Source organism: Ochlerotatus camptorhynchus, unplaced genomic scaffold, assembly GCF_037179485.1.
Source record: "Ochlerotatus camptorhynchus isolate MF236.1 unplaced genomic scaffold, CSIRO-AGI_Acam_v1.1 ptg000357l, whole genome shotgun sequence".
Taxonomy (NCBI): domain Eukaryota; kingdom Metazoa; phylum Arthropoda; class Insecta; order Diptera; family Culicidae; genus Ochlerotatus; species Ochlerotatus camptorhynchus.
In genome coordinates this window covers 907,713-934,105 of record NW_027040845.1, presented here as the reverse complement: position 1 = coordinate 934,105, position 26,393 = coordinate 907,713, and the positions used below count along the sequence as shown (strand labels likewise).

The 26,393-nt window shown below is 40.6% G+C and overlaps 1 protein-coding gene across 7 annotated transcripts in view; it reads right to left on the bottom strand.

Moving 5' to 3' along the window:
* Window positions 1-533: 533 nt before the first annotated feature.
* Window positions 534-26,393, bottom strand: part of LOC135709253 (uncharacterized) — a 111,125-nt gene continuing 85,265 nt past the window's right edge. For all 7 annotated transcript variants that reach the window (XM_065231544.1, XM_065231543.1, XM_065231548.1 and 4 more), the window contains exons 4-7: window positions 13,770-13,913; window positions 13,371-13,512; window positions 1,440-2,016; window positions 534-1,369 (exon numbers count right to left, since the gene is read on the bottom strand). In XM_065231544.1, coding sequence (XP_065087616.1) covers window positions 1,059-1,369; window positions 1,440-2,016; window positions 13,371-13,512; window positions 13,770-13,913 — 1,174 coding nt within the window. In that variant the 3' untranslated portion in view covers window positions 534-1,058. The remainder of the gene's footprint in view (window positions 1,370-1,439; window positions 2,017-13,370; window positions 13,513-13,769; window positions 13,914-26,393) is intronic.

Sequence of the window (26,393 nt, the reverse complement as noted above, 5' to 3'; positions counted from 1 at the left end):
CACATCCTTTATCTAAGAGGGCAGTGAGTAGGGTAGAGAACTATTTCGGCCTAATCGGCCATTTTGGGCCTATCGAGAAGAAAACTTCAAATAAATCCATGATATCAGAGTTAACAAGTCAATTATGCGTTTGGTACGATACATTAGTTAATAATCTACCAAACGAAGTCAATGAGGTTTGAAGGTTTCCACCAATTATTCCCAAAAACAAAAGAAGCACTCCGACCGAATCAATTTTTATCTCCATCCGATAGGCCGAAGTGAATTCATTGGCGTTTCAATGCGTTAGGCCGAGTTTAGAATCCGTAGGCCGAGTTTGGCGTCGAGAAGCAGTGTTAGATTTTTGACAATATCTCAACGATTGGTTTATTTTTATCAAATCTACGGAAAGGTAAATAAACTTGGAAGCCATCAGTGATAATAACATTTCGTTTGGTACTAAACTGCGCTAGATTAAGAAAGACTAAGTGCGGGTTGTGTTTAATATGCTGGAAATGGGGTAGTTAACCCTATGCCTTTCTTTCAAATAACTCAGCAGAACGTTCATAATTAGGAGCATAACGATTTATTATTTTCATTGTTTGTTTTGAAATCAGTTGCATTTATAAATATCTACAATGCACTAATCTTTTGTCATGTTTCCTGCCCGAAACAAAAACCTTTGTTTCACAGAAAGAACAACAGTTAACACACACTCAAAAAATCTCAACATGCTTAAAAGGAGCTATTTGATTTGGGTAGGTCAAGTTTTACGAAATGCTTTTAACTCGCACGCAGAAGCTCTACCTAGGTATGCATCTAACATCTATAAATCGTTCACGTAACGAACTAAAACGGTACATATTATCTAACAGAGGATAGAGGATTTGCTTTCCTTCTTTTACTTCTTCCCATTCTTTCGACACAGGGAAAGAATGTCATTTCCATTCTCGAAACACAAAATCACATTCAAGTTGGCGCTCGTTTCAAAGCAATAAATCATGCAGTTTTATCTTGCTGTAATATCATCTTACAACTACACACCGCGCACCGTGCGCCGTAGAACTAGGTGAGCACGCTTAGCCGTATCTTCGCTTCCGATGCATACCGACGGTGACGGCGCCCGGTTTATGACAAAAGTGCCTCATCGTCGAATTCCAGCGCCCCCCGTCGCAGTGGAACACCGATGCCGGCTCCAGGTGAGCTGGGATTTCGAAGTGTTCGTTGCACTTGATCCGACACACGGTCCCACTGGGGACGTCGAGATCGTTGGAGCTGGCCGCCGATGGGTTCATCTCGCACGCGAACCGACCGTTGTTGGGCGGGATCAGATAAGTGCAGTCCGTGGTGGGCGGAGCGTCGCTGTCGTACGCGTAGTCATCGGATACATCTGCAATTAGGTAAACGATTTTATTAGCTTGTTTTCTGGAATGAATATTATGAATATGAGTTCACTGTACCATTATACATGCAGTTCGGTTCCTCCCCCTCCCAGCTTTGGTCCTCGCTGCACTCGACGAATGCGTTTTGCCTACTCAGGTATCCCTCGTTCCGGCAGTGGAATGTACACCTGGATCCCCAGATATTCCCCAAATCGCATGCCACTTTGAGATCCTTGTTCTTAGGATAGTACTTCCCGCACTGCTTCACAATTACTTTGTATCGTAATTCGCAAGTCTGCACCACCTTTCCGCTTCGCTTGTTGACAATTTTGGCCAGGAACGAGAACGGTCCGCCACCGTTCGAATGGGGTAGGATAAAATTGAGCTTGGTTCCGAACAGCGTTTCCAGTTCGTACAGGTCACGCGAGATTGGTTGATTGCGGCACGTTGTCAACATCGGAGGCTCGATCAGCACACCGTCGAGGCCTTTGCGTGCGATGGCGGTTTTCTCAGCGGGGCACTTGATGCAGAGCCCGTTGACAACGGTCGATTTAACACTGGGGTCGTGGGAGCGCCGACCTGCCGCTGCTGCCGTTGACCAGTCCGGGTGCCGCAGCCGGTGGTTGCGACTCCTGTGGGGCTTCTGGCGGTAGACCTGCGGGGAAAATGTGGACCGAGTTAGGGTTGCTGCAGTTGTGTTAAATGTAAATATTTGCATAGCATTCGGTAACCGTAGATTTGATCGATTACCTTCTAGATTGAATGTTAATGGCGACATAGTAGATCGGAGTCAGGTGTTTTTAGATATGATTGTGTACATACACACTGGCGGAGCAAGGTGGAAGGTGGGTTTTTAATAACCTTACATTTTATACCTAGGTGCTACTTTGTGGTTAATCAGTGTTGGTTAAAATATCACAAATGACCATAGATGGTGTTTTCCTTATGGTCATCGAGTAGAAGAAGAATAATCATCATCACCAGCCATTCCCCTAGCCGAGAATCCGCATATAGTTATGAAGATGCATCCGTGCTTGTCATGGGAAAAAAAGTAATTTTAGCAGGATGTGAACATTGGAATCACTTCGATTTAAATAGCGATAAGTCTATATCTATTTATGAGACCTAAATAAAGACTTGTTTTTTGACGTAGACTACGTCTTACGGGAAGGTACAGGGGGTAAATCTAAAATTGCGACTGTCACAAAAGGTGTTACGTTTGGAACGCTTATAACTTTGTCATCTATAGATGAAATTGAAATCCAAATATGTATACCAATCGATAGCAAATAACTCTTTTCCAATTTTCCAAAAAAATTCTTTGAAAAATGTTCAAGTCAAACGTGATGATTTTATCATTGTATTCATGAAAAAACGTTTTCCCTAACCCAGTTATCATAATCGAGTACTACTTGTTTGCGCATCATTCTGCTTAAACTTGTAAAGTTATAAAACGGTGCTGTGAAAACATAATATCAGGGGAAACATGTCTGAAGGGTATAACTCGAAACGTAAACAATGACTTTGAACAAAGATTTCTCTTGAACGACCACACACCAACGGAATCTGATTACACTAGCTCATAGAACAAGTATTTCTCTGTCAGATGATTTAGTTAGTTTGAGTGGGTATGTAGTCATTCGTAAGAACCCAAAGATCCAAGTCATTGTTTACGTTTCGAGTAAGACCCTTCTGACATTTTTTCCCCTGATATGTTGGGCCATTGAAAAATTTAAAAATTCTTGTACCAGACTTGATTTTTTGTTTAGAAGGAATTTTGAGAAGATTATAGATTTTAGAATGAATGTCAGAGATAACACCAAGGTATTTCAGAGAAAACTAAAAGGAGCGTTAGAAAGAAATTTAAGAGATTTTAGACTGTGGAAAATTCCAAGTCCATTGTGATTATCCTAGGATAAGTGAAAAATAACAAGGAAATCGAATTTTGAGAGTAACATTTCAAAGGAATTCTGAGAATTATTTTAAGGGAATTCCAAGCAGGCATGGAAAATCATTTGCATTCATTTCGTGCATTCATTTACATTCATTTGCCTCTAACTTTTTTCTTCAACAGCATTCCGCAAAATGATGTATAGAGCTTTTGTAAGTTTTGTTATTAGCTACAACTTTTATTAACAAGTCAAATCCATATCTCTTATGCATGACGAAGCAGAGCGAACAGAAGCCACTACTGTTTTTCAGTGAATGTGAAAAACTGCAACAAGTTCTGCCTGCTCTAGTTCGTGATGCATAAGAGATACAGATTTGAGTTATGAGCAAAACTTGTACCTAATTACGCAACCTACAAAAGCTCTATACATAATTTTGCGGAATGCTGTTGATGAAAAAAGTTAGAGGCAAATGAATGTATGAAATGAATGCAAATGATTTTCCATGCCTGATTCCAAGTACTTCACGAAACGAATTTCTAAATAATCTTAGGGAAATTTCTCAGCAAAATTTAAGAAAAACTACAAGGAAAACTTCAAGATACTTCTGAACAAAATTTAAAGACAATTCTGAGGTGAATTGCTTGAGAATTCTAAAGAGAATTCAAGTGAATTTCAAATAGAATTATGGAAGGAAGGTCCAAAGCAAATCTAAAAATGAATTTCATGCTTTTTTTTATTGATCTGCATAGCATTTCTAGCCTGTTACAAATACATTTTTAGGGACTCCCTGAGATAATCTCAAACTTATTTTCTGTGAAGGGAAAATATTCCAAAGGAAATGCTTGAATATATGCTAATAAAATCCTACAAAGACTTTTAAGTAAATTTTCAAGGAAATCGCGATCAAAACATTTTAGTTTCGAATCCCTCCCAATTCTCGGTACATCTTTTAACTATCGATTGAGAAAAACCAAATGTCTCTAAATAGCGTTTTGTGAACGCTCTGCCATCATTTTGCATAAGAGCACCCGCACCAATGCGTTGCTATAGCTATTTTAGCAACCTCCACCATAACGCAGTAACCGCAACGGGGGTTGCTATTCAAGTGCGGGAAATAACAATCTGCCTCTCGGTGAACAGCGGGTTGACAAATATAGCAGCGCGATAGCAACCGGCCCAAGCGTTGCTATCTATGAAATGTTTGTTTTGTTTTTCATTTGAACATTGTGCTAGGGGAAATGGCTCTAATGTTGGCCTATGGATCTAAGATTGGGCCCATCGCTAAAAATCTGCTGTTTATCAATTTTATCTAGATGAACGCGTCATTTGGACGGTACTATTGGATATTTTTAGTCGCTATTGAAAATTTAGTCGATTGCTGAATTTATGTATAGGCCCAAATTAGAGACATTTAGGCCGACATTACATCCATCTCCCCTATATGAATAAATTTGGATTTGGGACAAAAATGTGTACCCAAGGGACAGGAAAGCATTCCTCTGGAAGACTGCGAACTCCGCTTGCCACAACCCGGTCTTTCGCGAGGTCCGGACCATGCGTAGAAGTGATAAAAAAGACTCAAGAGCTTCACAATTCACTTATTCTGAAGCTACATGTATGAATTAGGATCTAGGACTAGCATATGCAATCAGGTAGCGGTGTGTTTCTCTGGAAGATTTTGAACATCCACAGAAGTAGTCAATTCGCGTAAAAATCCTAGTTTTATTTGGACTTCCCTGAGGTTTTGAATCTTTCCTGAAGTTCATTAATTTTTCAATTGTTCCGGAAATTTTAATCATATTTATAAAATTTTCTGAAGACCTCGCTTTGTTACTGAAGCATTGAACAATTTATGAAATTATTGAAATATCCCTTAATTCCTTTCAATTCCTTGAAATATTCTGCAATTGACCATAAATAAATGAAACTGACATGAAGATCTCTAATCATCTACGAAGTTCCGGGAACTTCCCAAAATATAATGAAACTACTAAAAAATCTATATACTTCTCTGAAGGTCTCTAGACGTTCTTGAAGATTTCTGAACATTTTGAAAGATCTCTAGATTTTCTTGAACTTAATCTGATCATCGCTGAAGTTCCTGCATGCTTTGCAGTTCTTTAAAATGATCTCACATTTTCCTGATGCTCATGTAAGATCACTTATGTTTCTGAAATTTAAATAAAGGTCTTTGTACTCTGATGAAGTTTTGGAAATTCCCTGAGTTTCTTGGAACTTTTAAACATTCTTCTGTTTCCATGAAATAGGGGAAATGGCTCTAATGTTGGCCTATGAATCTAAGATTGGGCCCATCGCTAAAAAACTGCTAATTATCAATTGTATCTACATGAACGCGTTATTGAGACGTTACTAACGGATATTTTTGGTTGCTATTGAAAATTTAGTCGATTGCTGAATTTATGTATGGGCCCAAATTAGGGACAGTTAGGCCGACATTACATACATTTCCCCCAAGTTTATTTATTTATTTATTTTTCCATTCCTGAAGTGAAGTACTCTCAATTCTCTTGAAGTTCTTGGTATTACCCTGAACTAAATATAACTGTCAAAAAATTCTCGAAGTTTTTCTGAATTTTATTGAATTGACCGGAGCTTACGCATACAAATCTTCAAACTTCCCTGAAAGTCTGGATTTTTTTGAATTTCTCGAAGTTATGAAGTTATTGGAAGTGCCGTTAATATATCTGAAATTTCCTAGAGCTCTCTAGTTTAACTTCTTTGAGGTACTTGGAAGTTCTTTAAAATGTCAATTTTCCTCAAGTTATCTCCACATCTCTGAAATTATTTTTAATTCCCTAAAGTTCTCTGGATATCTCTGAATTTCTCAAATTTTCTAAAAGTTACAGCAGTTCCCTGAAGCTTTTGCAGGGTGGCCAGCAAACCGGGAAAACCGGGAATACCGGGAAATATCCGGGAATTTAAAAAGTAACCGGGAAATCCGGGAAAAAACTCGGGAATTCGGTGAGAGAACCGGGAAAAATAAATTAACCATACCATATAGGATCCAATTTTTAAACCAGAATTTCAGAATAAACCATTAAAACAGAGTGATCCCTTACCAAATGAATGTCTTGCTCTATTTGCTGCATACTTTTCTTCAGTTTCCCGTCTTATTGTTTTAAGAATTTAATCACTCAGCAATAATGCAAATTGATTTTTGTTTTCTCAATTTCTGATGTTAAGGGCATGGTCCTTAAAAGAAAATATTGAAGATGCTGGACTTTGGAAACAAAAATTTGTAAAAACCGAAACTGAATTATTCTTTTCCAGGGTTTTAATTTTTCATTGTTTAAAATTCTCATGATACGAATTCCAGAATTAACTTGGAATTCTGCTCTGAATTATCTTGAAATTGTTCTGAAATAAACCAGAAAACACTCCGCCTATTAATTACCGTTGGATTCTTTTTGGAATTTCCTTGCAACCCCTTCTAAGAATTTAATTGGAATCCTTCTTAGAATTCCCTTGACTTTGATTCTTTTGAAAATCTTCTCTATTCAAAACAGCAGAAATCTTACGAATTTTTATTTAGAATCTTTTTCTAATTATCAGCAATTTTTTTACAATAAATTTTGTTGCAGTTCTGTGATTAATCTTTCGTACTAGGGTTTAAATTATTGCCAGAACATTCTAAGAACTCTGTTTGTTGTTGAAATCTGATCATAATTCTCTTGTAATTCTTCTTAAAATTCATCTGTCATTTTCTTCACGATACCCATACAAATGTCCTCAGAATCACGTAGGAATTTTCCTTAATGTTTTGTTTTTCACAACTCCTTTTACAATCTTCTAAAATTACCTAACAATTTAATTTAGAACTTGCATTCTTCTCCACAGAAATCCTCCTAAATTCATCAAACAATTTCTAGGGTTTTCATGTCAGAATAATTCTAGAAATCTGCTCAGAATTTTTCCGTCGAAAACTGTGTTGGGATCCTTCTGAATATTTGTTTGAAATCAACACTTTGAATTCTTTCAAATTTTACTAAAAATTCCAGGGTTTGTCCGCTAGATTCTATAGATTGTTATCATTCTTTTATTTAACGTCGGTCTCTGTTCCGCAATCTAGTGCCAATCACCGACGGACATCGATTGCCATCCATTGACGGTAATCGAATGTGCAGGAAGGCAGCTTCCACACCTGCGTAGGATATCGCACCCATTCAACACATATGGGCCGGGACCAACGGCTTTACTTCCCTTCCGAACGAAGACGTGACCAGAGATTTTTTTTATGTCTCAGAAAAATCCCACCGACCTCGGCTGGGATTGAACCCGGACCCATTGGGGTGTGAGAAAGCAGTCACGCTTACCACTACACCACCGGCGCCGGCGTATAGATTGTTATGTAATTTGTTATAACCCTTAAAATGCTTCCAAGTCTCAGAACGTGACAATTATGACTCCACGACTCATAAATATGATATTTATTTTTTTTCTAATCTGTGATTTTTCAAAATCTCACATTTTAATTATTTTTATTCCAAATCTTGCATCACAAAGCTTGTTATTAATCACAAATTAAAAAAAAAAAGTTCTAGTGTAAGACACTACTCAAATTTTAAAGCTCCAGAATCTTGGGAATCTTCTTAAATCACTTTTTTTATCCTTTCGGTAAATCCAGCATTTTACGAGTGCTTATGGCCGCCACAATCTGGCTGAGTTTTTGGTAGGGAACATATGATTTGACGTTTGGGTTGTGTCGTTTGACGCGTAAACGTTCAAATTTGATCGTTTACACGTCAAACGACACAAGCCAAACTTCAAATCTTATTTTCCCTACCAGAAACTCAGCCAGATTGTGGCGGCCATAAGTGATCGTAAAATACTGGATTCCTTTGAGCACGTTCCTAAAATTGCGTTCAATTTCGTTTTGTTGTTGAATATTAACAATCGGGATTTTTTAAAGATTTGAACCGGGAAAACTGGGAAAAAACCGGGAATTTCAAAATGAAAATTCACTGGCCCCTGCTGATATTGAATAAACCAATAATAAAGGTTTTGATTTTCCTTTTTATAGGTTAAATTACAATCGCTTATGCAGCATACAGCGGAAAGAATTTTAAAAGTGGTAAACTCAGAAAGTCAACGATACCTCAATGACAATGATCTTGAATACTTAGACTTAGTGCATCTGAGTAGTTGGGGCATGGACGGCTCAACTGGATACTCACAATATCATCAAACTTTCTCATCTGCAAATCAGCAAGACGATTTCGATGTATTTTCGGTAACAACAACTCCAATTCAACTGTTTTTCCGTAACGATAACGATAACGATAACGTATAATTTAACACCACAGAGTATAAGATATTGTAGACCAATAATGTTAGAGTTTGTTAAAGAATCGAAACAATTAGACGTCGACACAAAGACAAGTATAGAAAAAGAAATAAGTAAATTAGTCCCTATAAAAATTGATTTACTCTGTGATAAGCATGTTTTGATTGATTTTGATTTCGAGATGAGTATGATGCATGGAAAAGTTCTCAATTACATTACAGATACAGTACCCATGCAGAACTTCCAATCTGTAAAGTTATTCCAAATATTATGACCAGTATAGAGGTTTGCATGACTACAAACTATTATTTCGTAATAAGCTAATCGCAATTTTGTTTTCAGTATCTTGAAAAAGGTTTTATTCCAGAAGAAGATTCACTATACTATGGAATTTCTCCTTTGCCTGCGTGGATGCGTTTTTTCGAATGTGTATTACACATATCATACAGAGTGGACTTCAATAAATGGCAAATAACAAAAGCTTTGAAAGAAGAGTACAAAAAAGGAAAAACAACATTCAGAATATACAGTGTAAAGCGATTGGTGTCAGAGCGGATCAACCAAGAGCGGGTGGAGCAGGAACCAGCACAACTGGAAACGTTTGCCGACGAGCATTCTCAAATCCTCAATTGCTGAGTAGCGTTTTGGATATCAACGTGAAACTTATAGAAAGATTTCGAAACATTTTGATTGCAATAAACTGTCAAGAACCGATCAACCCCAAAATACTAGACACCTATTGCAAAGAAATCTATCGTGTATATCTACAATTATATAGTTGGTATAAAATTCCAGCTACAGTGCATAAAGTACTCGCTCACGCAGGAGATATAATGATCCATTATCCAGCACCACTTGGAATCAGTGATGCAAAATATCATGACACTCACGTGACACTCGTCTTCGCATCAACCGACTATCGCTGACAGATCGTTTTGTCACGCAGCGAGAGTTAGAGCCATGGCAAACAACAATCACCAGTAATGGCCGCTGCTCACAAGCAAAACGTTACACTCGCTGCTGATGATGAAAAGCACAACGAAAACAGTGAAGACTTCTGCAGTACGATCATGAGAAAAAGCGAAACGACAGAAGAAAATGAAAACAATGCCTTCGCATTCCAAGTTCGTCTCGGCAGGCGTGAGTGTGTGAGTTACAAACAAAGCAGGCAACCTTGAACGGAAGCTGTTGGGCTCACTCACCAACACACTCACATAAGCAAGCAAAGCAGCAACTGCTTCAAAACGAGCACAGATGAGTGTAGTGATTGTCATTAATGACCAGATCGGTGATTGATCACAACAGAAGACGAGATTCACCAGTTGCCATGGAGAGAACTTCGACGAGCACATTGATATGAATGTACAAAGCGTTACTACCATCAGCTGTTTGATGATGGTGATTGTGATAGGTCGCAACTCTGCTTGGAATACTAGCCGAAGAAGCAGCCGAATGCCAGCACAAACACTTGAAAAAAAGTCGAACCCATCATGCTAGGAAAAGATCAAGAGTGGAAAATTTACATGATGTTTTCATAAGAGCCATGAATACCTCTGATCCTTACATAAGTTCGCTTTATTTAAGTAATCGACAAACAGACATTTCATGTATTTAAGAATAATAACATTTCAACAGAAACAACTTCAGAGAGAACAGCATTAGAAGAATTGTTGAGTGACGTTGATGAAATTGACGATGACTTTGTTGAAGATGCAAATTTAGAAAGTGCTAACAATAAACTAAAACTTCATTTTTTCGCACAGTTACCCAAACACTTTACAAAGAAAAAAAAAATGCTTTGCAAAAGAGATGAATGCTTCCGTAAAATTTCAGAATACTATCAAAGATTCCATTGTGATTGACTTTAATCAATTAAAAAATAATGGGCATCTTTTTCAAAGATAGTTAAGATATTTACCCCAATTCAACTCTTTCACTTACGAGACAATAAAAGTCACTGATCGCGCACGGATAGGACCCAATTTGTACGTTGTGTGATAGTTGAAAATAAAGATTTACGATCGATTTACTGACCGTCCTGCCATGGCGGAGGTAAAAGTACTACAGACGTTTATTTACTGTAACATAACAAGAACAGTACATAATAAGCTATAACAATGATACGGGGACCAGTGGTGACATCTATGGGTAGGCACAGTACCTATTTTATGTTAAGGTGTACACACTAATCCAGGCCTCCATCGTTCGGTAAATTTTGAACTACAGAACTGTTCGGTAAAAGTTTAAAAATCAGTGAAAAATCCAATTATTAGAAAATTTATTCTGAACTTGTACAGAATCTGTTCGGTTTACCCCATTTATTGATGAAAAATAAAATTTATAAATTTTCTTGATTTCTCACGTGTAAAGGTCATTTGAAAATTTTACCGACTTGTTCAGCTGTTCAAAAACCCGGTAAATTCCTACCGACTTCGGTGATCTGAATTAAGTGTGTAGAGGCAGTAGTAGTCGCCTGCACTAACAGTCACTTTGTGAGGTGACTCTCCCTGCAAATCAAATGTAGAGTCTTCTCACAAGGCGTGACTTTCATTGCCTCGCAAATGACAGAAGGTCAACCTGATGTACAGAATAGGGGTGATTGCTTAAGACCTTGATCTTGACTTGTAAAGTTCCATCATCTTTTTGCTCCAGAATAGTGAGGAGGGCACCGAATACCATTCTGTGATTTACATATAACCAGAACTTCTTGAACTCATAACGATTTTCGGGCCATTGTTTACGACATAATTTAACCTTACTCAATGACCATAACTCCAGAATAGTTTGGAAGCAATTAATCTTTGATCACTGATACGCTACGGGGCTGTCCAAAAACCACGTGGTTCATTTTTAATGATTTTGAACCTCTCTCCACAACGCGTTCAATTGACAAATCCAAGTTTCAATCGGCTACCGTGGCGCTGCAATCGCAGCGGTGATAAGTCCGAAATAATGTGTCAAACTGAATACATTTTTGAAATTTCAACCAAAATACTATTATTTTGTATTTATTCTAGCGATTTCTGTGGGAGTCAAAAGATGATCCGAGCAAAAAAGTAGTACTCGTAATAATGGTATATAATTCTGAATTTTATCGTGCTTTGTTTCGAAAATATCTTCCAAATAAACAAACATCATCCAGATCACCCGATTCGTCCACCGACTAAATCTATTGCCACTTAAAAATTAATTTCAGTCGGTGTATTAATCAGCCGATTAAATCGTTTTTCGTCTGGTGCTACACCGAGCAATCGGCCTATTTAATAGTTTTTCGTCGATGGATTTAGTCGGCCAACTTTGTCTGCTGTTTAATCGGTAGATGATTTCAAACCTTAACATGTTTTCTGTAATTTAACTGTCTTGAAGTAGCTTTTTATTTAGGAACAATGCATTACAAAATAATTTTATGCATTTTGTACAAGGTTCATCCATGCTGACAAGAAATTTGCATGAAATTACATTGAAATTAAACAATTTTGCAAACAATCAATTAAATTGTCAAGGGCTGTCACAGACTTATCACCGTCGGTTAGTGCTTATTCCTGCCACCAGGCGCGCAGGAGTTTAAGTTGGATTTCTCAATAGACTGATGCAAAATTTGAAATTTTCGCTCCACAGTGTTCAAACGGTTTCAAATCGGGTCCTGATCAGCCTACAAAAGTTTAAACTCATTTGATAAGAAACTGACTTGGCACAGACCATTTGAAGTTTATATGGAAATTACTATGGGAAAACAAAACTTTTTGTTCATAGTCTTCTAGCCTTTTTACTTATTGTACTGTTAACAAATTCTATTACTATTCTTATGGGAATTTTTATCAGCTACAACTTTGCAGAAAATTGATTTTCAGCCAATCGTTAAACTAAATAGTTATTAATTGCTTAAGAGATTGATAATCTTATGGCAAGATTAAGCAACTGTATTGTGGGCAACACTGTATTCTGCAGTGTGACATAGTAGCCATGATTTGTGTCCTCTATTCTACGCGTCATAAACATCAATGTTGCCTGCTGAACAGTTGATTGAGCATAATCATAAGACATCAGTGACTTGAATCATTAATAACAATTGTTCCTTACATTTGATCGAAAAGTGGTCTCCAACAAAGTTGTAGCTGAGAAAATTTTCAACAAGCTCAGCTATTATTTTCTTAAGTAGAGTGAACTGGTGAATTTTGAGATAGATATGAACCGAAATTATGGTTCCTCCATAGTAATTCCCATATCAACTTCAAATGGTTTGTGCCAAGTCAGTTTCTCACTAAATGAGTTCAAATTTTGGGAGGCTAATCAGGGCCCAATTTGGAATCGTTTGAGCACTGTGGAGCGAAAATTTCAAATTTTGCATCAGTCTAGTGATCAAACGTCTATACACATTTCTGAAAATTTGTATGGATCGTGGTCTTTCGTCCCCCCCCCCCTAAATTGACTGCGTGGTTTCTGCATGGCCCCTAAGATGCATATTGCGTTAAACATCATTAGTAGGGACCTCATGGCATGTCAAATACGTCGAAAATTTACGAGTCAAACCACATTGATTCAAGAGGACATTTAAATCTCAACTTGAGGACATTTTGTAGACCTTAAGATATTACATGACTTCAGAAACATCTTGAAGCTAACAATTCATACCCATACTATCATAAATCAAGACAAAAATTCATTAAAAGCACGAAAATATTTTTGGCCACCTTCTTGTATGGAGATTCCCCACTGTGCACTGGTACCGCTTAGTCTGAGATGCCTCCTTTCGGTTTGCACCTGGCTCCGCCTGTGAAAGTAAAATGCTAACAAACAGGTTGAAACACTAACCGTCGTATCCAGTTTAGCCGTGTATGCCAAGGTCCTGTTCTGGTCCGGCTCAAGAAACGCTCTTCCGCCCTTCGGTAGCATTACTGACCCACTCTGGTAGTGCTCGTACATGTACTGGGTTTTGCTGCTTCCACCAGCGTACCTGTATGGAAGAAATCGAGGTGACAACAAGATTTGAACATTGATTAATCACAGCGACAGGCTATTACAGACAGCCAATAAGTGTCGACCGTAGTGGTAAATCGATTATTTGATAAAAATCTATTCCTCAGCACTCAACAGCTCGGCATTAAACTGATTGCGTGATTTACTCCAATCTGTAGTCTGTTAATGCAATGATTATTTACGTTCTCGATGCAGCAGAGTTGTACCTGAGAGGGAGGGACAGCAGAAGCTTACCGATTCGCTGCTTTGGTGGCACCTATCCGGACGAGATCGTTGTTGCTACGGCCGGTGTTGGTGGCGCCACCACTGACGTTGTTGTTGCTGTTCCTACTGGTGCGGCCAGCTCGACCGTGATGATTTATGTGGTGGGAGAGATTCCTGTGAAAAAAAAACACAAGATATTCGAGACGGTGAGTGCGTTGCAATCCGGCTGGTTGGGGTGATAAATTGTTTTGGGACATATTTCTTACTATTGTGATGCTAATTGTCTAATGGGTGATGTATAGGTTGACTTGGGAATTAATTCTACACTAGGCAAGTGCACGATTCGCTTTCCACTCAAACTACTGCACGGCGAATGAGAACAACCCAAATTTGAGTTTAATTCACTCATAATCGCCAAAAGTGCAGGAACTCAGCGATGAGTAAAATTTGTCTCATGTTTTCCCAGGATTTTCCAGGGAAAAATTCATGAATTTGAGAAAAGTAAAGATTGGATTCATACAGTCTATTGGTACTACTCCGAGACTGAATAAAATTTTCGTCAATTTCCTCATTTTCCGGCAGATTTTTTAGGTTTTCCACAGGAAATCATGAGACAAATTTACTCATCGCTGAGTTCCTGCACTTTTGGCGATTATGAGTAAACTAAACTCAAATTTGGGTTGTTCTCATTCGCCGTGTGGAATTGGCAAGCTAAGAACAAAGTCCTTCGAAATACGTTGCAGATCTGACCAATATTTCCTAATCATCCAATAAGGCTTCCCAATGTTTTGGGATAAATTTTATGAAATGATGAAACTAAATTCAGTTGCAGTAATTACCTGATTTTTCAGTGGTATTATTGCACCAAAATATACCTTAAACATCCACCTTGAAGATGGACGAGAATGATATGGAACTACAGTTACCTATGTGAAGTTATTGAACGATAAAAGTCTGATGCTGACAAAATCGGGTCATTCCTGTAGTAACTTATTTGATATGCTTCGTGAAAGTGAAGGAGCTTGACGAACACCAAGTCGAGAGCAGGTGTAAAGTTCCACTTGGGAAGTAATAGTCAAAGAAGGAGATATTTATAATGATTAATGTTCGTTCGGGCCTTTTGGGGTCATGTCAATTTCTAGACCTGGCCTGGCCGTACCAAATTGTTACTGGTATAATAACTCGTTTACTCTTCATTTCATGTAGATTTCCGCTTCCGAATCACGCCGTGCTGTAGCACGTGCAGATCCGCTATGGTTCAAGTCCGTTTAACCCCTTCCGCGCGAAAGCCCCATCGGAAAACATTTAACATAGCTGCACTGCAAGTCAATCAAAGGGGCAGAAAATTCCTACGAAACCATAATTTTCACACCAATCAATAAATTATCGTCAAATTCAGAACATCAACACCAAAAAACATCTTCGCATACACACACACACGCACACACCTGCCAAGCGGGATAATTATCCGCCTTAACAGCCCCGCTTGGATCGTTTAATCTTCCAATAAGCTTTAACGATATAATTGCAACGCCAGAGCGGGCACCATTTTCCAGTCCCGATTCATGGACCTAGTAGAGTGGAGCTCGAACAGCGGGAGGTCTCCGCCGAGGTATATGTAGATATACCTTCTACTCTGTGGTAATTTGTAGTGCTTTCAGCATCGAAGAGCTGCAATTAAATGACCATTTTCCGCTGGTGATATTAAATCTGAAATAGGGTTTTCGTGTGAATGGTTTGAATTGATCATTAATCATTGGGAAAGCTGCGTGGCTGCTGGCTCGACTCGACCGGGTTTGTTTACCTTATTGCATACTTAGGGCATATTGGTTTTGCGATTCAAAGAAATCCGCCACGACGTCGAAGGCGTGCGATATCAGCTTATGTTGATAATGACACCCAGACGCCCGGGTTAAGTAGACCCTTTCAATGGAGCATAATTGTTGCTGTTGGGTTGAGTCATTGGGCTCTCGCGTCGCGGTCGTAGGTAAACACTCGCGCGTGAAAACATCAGTGGAAGCCATTGAACCTATAAAACTCCATGTGGTGCTATATTATAGTGCAAACATCGCCTAGCCTATGCCATAGAATAAAGCAATTTGCCATGAATGGACAGCGGCGGTTGTGCGGCTTGTTATTTTTCTTCTAATTCACTCTAAAAGGTAAATGCGAGGTAATCACAAGAATCACGCGAGACTTTCAATGATAGGTATCAGTTGGGCCTGAAGTGTATAAATATTGAATATTATGCAGATTAATTGCTCCGAGTCGTTTTATGGACTGTGGACGACGCTGCTGGGAGGTGAATTAAGATCGCATTAGCTGTGACTGTTGGGTACCCTGCTGCATGACTGTTGATATAAATTATTGTGATGTGTTTATAACATCAAAAGATCCGATGAGGCAATTTGGTCTATTACATGCTGCTTGTGTGGTACAATTAAGAGGTTTGTTTTTTTTTTTGCTCGCTAGTGAATGTGCTTTTATTGTAGACCCATTAGTTGACTTGTCAAACCATTGTTATATTGTCTCCATCTTCTACTGCCCAAATTATGGTTCTAGCTCTTGCTTTGCTTCGATTGATACGCTTTCATAAAATTATCAATAGCTGATCTAATACTTAATAGCATAAATTTAGCTTATGTCGACTATACTGGGGTGCAAATCAAAATATATGTATGATGAAAACGTGTTAGGTTTTGAACGCTTGAAACTTTGTCATTTATAGATGAAATTAACATCCAAATACGCCAATCGATAGGAATTTACTTTACGAACCTGCTAAAATAAATACTTTTCCAATTTTCCATAAAACGCTTCTGTCGTGTCTCTGCTCATTACCGCTTCGGACGGCGTGGCGCTTTCAAATCCGCACAGATGTTAACACCCCTAGGGGCTGTTCATTAACTACGTAGGCAGTTTGGGGGTGGAGGGGTGTTAGCAATTATCCACGGCCCATACAAATTCATTTTTTTTTCTGTATAGATGTGTACGCAGGAGGAGGGGGGGGGTACAAGAATCCCAACAACTGTCTACGTAGTTAATGAACAGCTCCCTAGAGGTTGATCACGGCGTAATCACCTTGACCACCAGCGACAGGTTTAACACGGAAATTATTCACCTACTTATTGGAAACCAAATGTTTGATTTGAGAAAAGTTACAGTATTCTATCTTGCATCATTCTACGAACATGCTGTAAACTACATAATGATGATGCCTGATAATTTTATGTTAGGGTTATCCTCCAAATTGGAGAACAAAGAGGTGCTTAAGCCCCATATGATCGTTATACCCCTTTCTCCCCTACTTCGCTGATATATGAACCAACAATTTGTTCAATATTGAAAGTACCGTCTTCTGAAAAGGAAAACAACCATGTTGCGTTATCATAAAATTCAAGCTTCACTCTCTTCTCTGCTTCAGAGACCTAATTTTAAACTAATGATGGAGCTACTGAAAAAAATTAACGTATCGTTTGGCAATTGTTTTATCCTACAGCATGCATGGCGTCTTTGTGGACTATAATGGGGTGCTACTCCAAAATAAATAACAGCTTGTAAATGCTTGAACCAACATTGTAAAATGCTTGAACCAACATTGAACCATAACTGAAAGAGTGAAATACTTGAACAATTTAAGATTAAGTATAATAGTCAAAAATGCATGACACACATCAATTTTGCGTAGTTCTACGTCATACTGCGGTCGTGTCTAGGACACAACTCTTTATTTTTTTTAATAGAACGAAAAATTGTTTCATCGTTTACTATACACATTGGAGAGCACCAATTATTTTTTTTAAGTGGAATGTGGTGGGATCTAGTCCCTGTCTAAGGATGAGGGGTTTGACGATGATTCTTCAAGTGACTGGAGAGAGGATGGCTCTGATTGCAATGCTCAAGTTACTGAGCTTGGTTTCTCAGGTAATTGCACGAACAGCGGGAAATGATCACTACACATCCGAACATAGTCCCTTGACAATTTCAGTCATTCAGTTGGAGGCATGAATACAACCGTAGCTGAGTATGAATTTGCCTGCTCGGATGCTTGTTACGATATATACGCCTTCACCGAAACTTGGTCGAACAGCAACACACTTTCTAAGTAAGTCTTTAGTTCGGATTTTACGGTCTATCGCACTGATCGTTCTCGAGCTACTAGCTCCAATGTTTCCGGCGGTGGAGTTTTGCTAGCAGTTTGTTCTACTTTTAACTCTCGGTTACTTCATCTACCTAATAGCTGGTTTACCCTACCTACCCTACCGTTGAACGTGGTCTTCATTTGCGCGGTGTATTTATCCCCAAATCGACTTGGCGATTCTGAGTTGATCGATCAACACATTGATTCACTTTTTTGGGTTGTATCCAAGATGAATGCGACTGACGAGATCGTGGTTGTTGATGATTTCAATCTTGCTTCAGTCAATTGGTTATCGAATGAAGCAGGGTTCTTTCATCCTCGCTCTAATGGCTCATATATTACACCTCTAGTAGCATCTCTCCTAGATTGCTACAATACTGTTGATCTACTGCAACGGAACGGGATCTCCAATAAAAATCATAAACGAGTGCTTGATCTATGTTTCCTTAGCCGTGCACTCGCCTCTAATTTGTCGTTCCAAGAGGCACCTGAATCACTAGTTAAACGTTGTAGACACCATTTACCTCTGCAGCTATGTATGATCAGAGATGCAAAATATCATGACACTCACTCGACACTCGTCAACGCATCAACCGACTATCGTTGACAGAACGATTTGTCTAGCAGTGAGAGGTAGAGCCATGGCAAACAACAATCACCAGTAATGGTCGCTGCTCACAGGTAAAACGTAACACTCGCTGCTGATGATGTAAAGCATAACGAAAACAGTAAAGACTTCTGCACTACAATGATGAGAAAAAATTAAACGACTGAAGAACATGAAAACAATGCCTGCGCATTCCAAGTTCAACTCGGCACGCGTGACTATGTGAGTTACAAACTAAGCTGGTAAAATTAAACGGAAGCTGTTGGGCTCACTCAAAAACACACTCACATAAGCAAGCAAAACAGCAACTGCTTCAAAACGAGCACAAATGAGTGTCGTGATTGTCGGGAATGACCATATCGGTGATGGATCAACACCGAAGACGACATTCACCAGTTGCTTTTTACATCTTTCGTCAACTTGATGGACAAGCACATTAATAGGAATGTACTAAGCGTTACTAACATCAGCTGTTTGACGATCGTGATTATGATAGGTCGCAACACTGGTTATCATTACACTTATATATTATTCACTTTTCGGATTACCGTGGACAACATGTCGTATGACTACCGAAAGACTGACTTCGAGGAAATGGCAACCTTTTTCGAAAACATCAGCTGGGACGATGAACACCGAGATCGTGACGCGAATGTTGCATCTTCTGTTTTCTCGAATATTGACGTTAATGCGATCGATCAGTTTGTACCCATGACAACTCCACCCATATCTAGTAACCCTCCTTGGTCCAACCACCGACTCAAGCAACTGAAGTCACCCAAACGAGCTGCCTTGAAGAAATTTTGTAAATTTCGAACGGAGGCATCCAGGAGGAAGTTCAACCTCGTTAACAAACAGTATACGCAGTTCAACAAACAGTTTTATCAAGCCAATCAGCGACATCTACAAACTAAACTCAAGGCAAATTCCAAGAGCGTCTGGAATCATATGAACGTTCAACGGAAGGAATCGGGCTTACCTTCTACCATGTACATACATACAATACGGATCGAGAAGAGTCTGATACGGAGGGAATCGCTGACCAGTTCATGTCACAATTCAGCATTGTCTTCGTCAAAGAAAATTTACCTAACGAGCACATCGTAGCCGCCGCAAGCGAGGTTCCCGTACTTTCTGCTGTTGGACCGCATCCACCTGTCTCGACTAATGATGTTCGTAGAGCAGGCCTTCTTTTGAAAAATTCTTTCAGCACTGGTCCTGACGGAATCCCTTCCGCGGTTATTAAGAACTGTATTGGAGTGCTGGCTGCACCTTTAGATTATAGGATCTTTCCCGATGGCTGGAAGGATTCTTTTGTTTTGCCTGTCTTCAGAAAAGCCAATAAGCAGTCGGTGTCCAACTACCTTGGCATCGCTGCTTTATGTGCAGTCTCAAAACTTTTTGAACTATTGGTGCTAGATTATTTTAAACACACATGCTCTAGTTACACCGCGACTGAACAACATGGTACGCGAGATGGAAAGAGGTCATCAAGTGGATCCGATCTTTCTGCTGCTTTTGATTAAATCAATCACGAGATTGCAGTGGGCTCAACTAGAGCGACTTGGCTTTCCCGGTTTTCCCTTCTTGATTGGCTATCGCTCATACCTCACTGGTTGACATATGTCAGTGAAGATAGGAAATCATATTTCTCAACCGTTCGCTATTTCTTCTGGTGTACCTCAAGGCAGTCATCTGGGACCGTTCATATTTTTATTGTATCTGAATGACGTTCACGCTTCTATCCGTTGCCTGAAGCTGTCTTATGCTGACGATATCAAACTATACTTTGTCATCAAAGATCTAAGTTATGCATTGTTTCTTCAGCAGCAACTGGACGTTTTTGCTGTTTGGTGTAACAAGAACAGGATGGTATTAAATGCTTCTAAATGTGCCTTTATAATGTGTTTCAGTTAAAAATCACCTATCTTTTACGCCGACAGCCTGCAGGAGCAAATATTAAGCCGTGAGTCTACCATAAAATACTTAGCCGTCATACTTATGTTTCCGCTAAGGCCTCTGCTCAACTTGGTTTTATTTTTCGTTTCGTCAAAGATTTTAGGGATATTTTCTGTTTAAAAACACTCTATTGTACGCAAGTCCGGTCCACATTAGAGTACAGTTCCTATTAGTATGGGCTCTTTTTTACAGCAACGGGGTGAATCGTATTGAAGCCATTCAGCGAAGATTTATACGTTTCGCTCTTCGTTGGCTGCCTGGAGTGATCCTTTCAACCTCCCTAGTTATGAATGTCGCTGTAATTTGATGTCCCTACAATTACTTAGTGTTCGCCGTGGCGTCTCTAAGGCTACCTTTATCGCTGATATCCTACGATCGGACATTAATTGCGGCTCAGGGTGGCGACTACCTGGAAAAACCTGGAATTATCAGGGAACTCTAAATTCCCTGGAAAAATCAGGGAATTCTCGAAACAATCAGGGAATTTTTTCGCTTATGCATAGTTCCTTCCAAATTGGGTAAAAGTAACTTTTTTCTGAATATTTTTTACCGATTGTGTACCGAAAAATTGCAATCCAAACAACTATGCGTTCATCCGTTCAATGACAGTTGTAACGCAAGGCAAATCGCTTTTTCCACCAACACCTCATATTGGCGACTTCACACCAATGAATTCATATAAGGTATGTGCCAACAGGCAGCCTGCTGGTGTTAGAAGCAAAACTATTGTAAACATTGCTGAGCACTCAAATGGTGACGTCACTCTATCAACATTCCCTACTGCCAACAGCTGTTTCGCGTAAAAAGATAAACATTGCAATGCAATACGAACCCCACTAAACATTTGCACATTTCACGAACACAATTAAGCCTGTCGGCCTGGACCTTATATAAATGAAATTGACTTCACACGACGCGAAGTTCGTCCGTCAATTCACGTGGACGGCTTGAATGGAGCGAAATAGAAAGGAACAGTCCACGTATTTTCGTGCCCGACAGAATGATACTTAATGGCATTTATCATAAGAGTAAAGAGCTACACAGTAACCGGGACAATAACGTCAATATCAATTTTGATGGGATTCAAATTTAACACAGACTCAGCAAGCTTCCGCCACTTCCACTTCAATAGCTTTTATTAGTTGCTGACTGCTGCTACGAAACCGAACTTTTTGTCAGTGCGAACTGACGGACTGCCTGTAATCATTATAGGTCTCAAGGGGTAGGTCACTCCGCACACCTATCTTGAGTCATCTTTTTTGTCAGTGTGCCGCAAGTATGCCGATTGTGCCGGTCATAGAGCAAGCTGCGATTGTTTGTAAAATACCCATCCCGGCAACCCGGTATTTCTGACACGTTGAATGTTTTGGTTTGAAATAGTAAGGATAAATCGGATTGAGGATGACGCGGGAAGTGGCAGGTGTGTGAAATTTTGGTGTTTTGTGTTAATAGGACAGTAAAAGTCCTGTGTTTTAGGGTTTTATAATGCCCTCAAAGGCAGACCAGAAACCTAACCTTTCGTGATGTGAAAGTTGGAACCGGTGGGGAACATTGTTGGAAACCAACTATAGTGGATGATGAATAGACTTCTGTAATTTGTTTTGTGTGAGTTGCAGTGTTATTTGAATTAAAGGTATTAATGGGGTCTGATTAGCTGCCTCTTTCTCTTGAGCCCCACACACCTACATTTCATATTTAGATCTTTAAGTGAACTGCTGGTCTGAGTTCCTCTGGTATATTCAATTAGAGGATGTTCCTGAATATACAATCAAACAGCACGAAATGTTGTGAACAACTTCAATGACAGTTGTCCAGCAGTGCTCCCATTTTATTTACAACAATCCAATGCCTACGAGATTGTGCCTAAGGGTTTGCCGATGGATGTGCCCAAGCTGTGCCGAATCTAATTTCGGCAAAATGTGCTGAGTGACTTACCCCTTGATAGGTCTATAACGTTTTCTTTTTCTTTTTACTTTTAGATCATGTCCCATTTTCGAGATACCTGGCTAAATGATTCAGAGCTTAAGACATGGGTTAAGCGAGTTGAGAAAAAGCCAAACTACCGATACTGTTTGCTATGCAAATGTGAGTTTTCTCTCAGTAATATGGGTAGACTAGAGTCGAACCCGAGCGTCTGTTCACCATGGAGGTGCGGCTCAAAACGGCGTCTGTTCTCCATGTTAGGAGCGGCTGATCAACATAGTGCCAGCGTGGGACACTAAACAGAGCTGTGCACGATGGTCCCCCGGCGAGACAGGGGGTTGGGGCAGGCCCAACAAGCCGCCCTGGAAAAAACATAAAGTTGCAAATACTGAAGAAAGAAATACGAATCGGAACAATAGGCACAGACCTACGCGACGAAATAAGGACTACGATTGGAAACTCGGAACATGGAACTGCAAATCGCTCGGCTTCCCGGACTACGATAGGTTAATCTATGACGAACTTCAACCACGCAACTTCGAAGTCGTAGCACTGCAGGAACTTTGCTGGACGGGACAAAAGGTATGGAAAAGCGGGCATCGAGCGGCTACTTTCTACCAGAGCTGTGGCACCACCAACGAACTGGGAACCGGCTTTGTAGTGCTGGGTAAGATGCGCCAACGCGTGATTGGTTGGCAGCCGATCAACGCGAGGATGTGCAAGTTGAGGATTAAGGGCCGTTTCTTCAACTACAGAATCATCAACGTGCACTGTCCACACGAAGGGAGACCCGACGACGAGAAAGAAGCGCTCTATACGCAGCTAGAGCACGTGTACGACGGCTGTTCGCAACGGGACGTCAAAATCGTCATCGGCGACATGAACGCTCAGGTAGGACGGGAGACAATGTATAGACCGGAAATCGGGCCAAACAGCCTGCATGCCTTATCGAACGACAACGGCCAACGATGCGTGAACTTTGCAGCCTCTCGAGGAATGGTAGTTCGAAGTACCTTTTCCCCCGCAAGGATATCCACAAAGCCACCTGGAGATCCCCTGACCAACACACAGAAAACCAAATCGATCACGTTTTAATCGACGAAAAATTCTTCTCCGACATTATCAACGTCCGCACGTACCGCAGTGCGAACATAGATTCGGACCACTACCTAGTTGCAGTATGTATGCGCTCAAAACTCTCGACGGTGCATAACACACGTCGAAGTTGAACGCCGCGACCCAACATTGGGCAACTACGGGACGCCGGAGTTGCCCAGGACTACGCGCAGCAGCTGGAAGTTGCACTATCCACGGAAGAACAGCTTGGCGCAGCTTCTCTTGAAGATGGCTGGAGGGACATCCGTGCAGCCATAGGTAGTACTGCTGCAGCGGCACTAAGTACTGCAATACCGGACCGAAGAAATGACTGGTTTGACGGCGAATGCAAACTGTTAGTAGAGGAGAAGAATACAGCACGGGCGAGAATGCTCCAACACCGCACGAGATTGAATGTGGAGCGATACAGACAAGCGCGGAACAGACAAAACTTGGTTTTCCGAAGGAAGAAGCGTCAGCAGGAAGACCGAGATCGCGAGGCGATGGAAAATCTGTACAGCGTAAACGACACACGGAAGTTCTACGAGAAGCTAAATAGTTCGCGCAAAGGCTACGTGCCGCCAGTCGATATGTGCAAGGACTTGGACGGTAACCTTCTCACGAACGAGTGTGCGGTGATTGAGAGGTGGAAGCAGTACTATGACGAGCACCTCAACGGTGAAGCAGCAGAAAACGAAGGTGGCACGGCAACATACCTTGGAGCACACGCAGAAGACGATTATTAAAATACGGTGGTGAAGCACTGGCTAGAGCGCTGCACTGGGTAATTGCCAATATTTGGGAGGAGGAGATATTACCGGAGGAGTGGATGGAAGGTGTCGTATGCCCAATCTACAAAAAGGGCGACAAGTTGGATTGCTCCAACTACCGCGCGATCACACTGCTGAGCGCCGCATACAAGGTACTCTCCCAAATTCTATGCCGTCGTCTGTCGCCATTTGCAAGAGAGCTCGTGGGGCAATACCAGGCGGGATTCATGGGTGCCCGCGCTACCACGGACCAAATTTTCGCGATTCGGCAGGTTCTGCAGAAATGCCGCGAATACAACGTGCTCACACATCATTTTTTCATCGATTTCAAATCCGCATACGACACAATCGATCGAGATCAGCTATGGCAGATTATGCACGAGTACAGATTTCCGGATAAACTGACGCGATTGGTCAAGGCGACGATGGATCGAGTGATGTGCGTTGTTCGAGTATCGGGGACACTCTCGAGTCCCTTTGAATCTCGAAGGGGGTTACGGCAAGGTGATGGACTTTCGTGTCTCTTGCTATTCAACATCGCGTTAGAAGGTGTGATCAGAAGAGCTGGGATAGACACGAGTGGCACGATCTTCAGGAAGTCCATCCAGCTTCTTGGCTTCGCCGATGACATTGACATCATGGCACGGAACTTTGAGACGATGGCGGAAACGTACATCAGACTGAAGGCTGAAGCTAGGGAAGACAATGTTAGCCTCCCACCCCGAGTTCAGATTGACGGTGACGAAATCGAGGTGGTCGATGAGTTCGTGTATTTGGGCTCACTGGTGACCGCCGAAAATGATACCAGCAGAGAAATTCAAAGACGCATTATGGCAGGGAATCGTGCCTACTTTGGACTCCGGAGGACGCTCCGGTCGAATAAAATTCGCGCCGCACGAAGTTGACTGTCTACAAGACGCTGATTTGACCGGTGGTGCTCTACGGCCACGAGACCTGGACTATGCTCGTGGAGGACGAACGCGCCCTTGGTGTTTTCGAACGGAAGGTGTTGCGTACCATCTACGGTGAAGTGCAGATGGATGACGGAACGTGGAGAAGGTGAATGAACCACGAATTGCACCAGCTGCTGGGAGAACCATCCATCGTCCACATTGCCAAAATTGGGCGACTACGGTGGGCTGGGCACGTCGTAAGAATGCTGCACGACGACCCAGTGAAAACGGTTCTAGAAACGACCCAACAGGAACAAGAAGAAGAGGCGCGCAGTGGGCAAGGTGGATCGACCAAGTAGAAGGCGACTTGCGGACCCATCGCAGACTACGAGGTTGGCGAAGTGTGGCCATGGATCGAGTAGAGTGGAGACGACTTCTTCGGACAGCAGAGAACAACAAGGCCTTAGTCTGATTGGTAAGGTAAGTAAGAGTCGGTGTATAATGAGTCACGCCAAGAGTGAAGCCAAGTCTACCTATCGAACTGTCAAACCAGCCACCTATCGTGCAAAGTAAACAAACATTACAATGCTACGAAAGGTCCACGAAAGGTATTGCAATAAAATATAAAATAAAATCGAAGAAATGATAATAAACACGCAGTGAGCATTCAATTGTCACCGTATCCCGTGGTAATGATCAGTAATGAGAATTTCTACTATTGTTTTGTTAAGATAATTTGACAAAATCACTGATATAATGATTTACTACAGCCGCTATTATTTTTTCTCGCTAGAAGTCATTTGAAGTTGATGTAGAAGTCCTCTGTTGCCAAGTTAAAAGAAAGGGAATCTTTCGAAAACCGTGATGCGAGTTCAACTGTTTTTCTCTTTGCGTGACTCATTATACACCGACTCTAGGGTAGACAAGCTCTAAAAAGTCACATGAAAGGCAAAAAGCATATAGAAAATTGTGCTTCCATCACTGGATCAATCTTAAACTACGCGTTTTAAACATCTAAAAAGGATGTTGATAAATCTGAGCCAGTTCCTAAATCCATGATCGAAAATCATCTCGAGTCTGAGAAGCAGCCATCGTCGTCCACTAATTATTCGATAAAACAGCAGACTATGGATTCATTTGCCATTAAGAATAAAGTCACAGAAGCAGAAATTATGTGGTGCATACAAATAGTTATGTGTCATAAGTCCTTGCGTGCTTCTGAGAAGGATATCAAGATCATGGTTCGTATGTTTCCAGATAGTAACA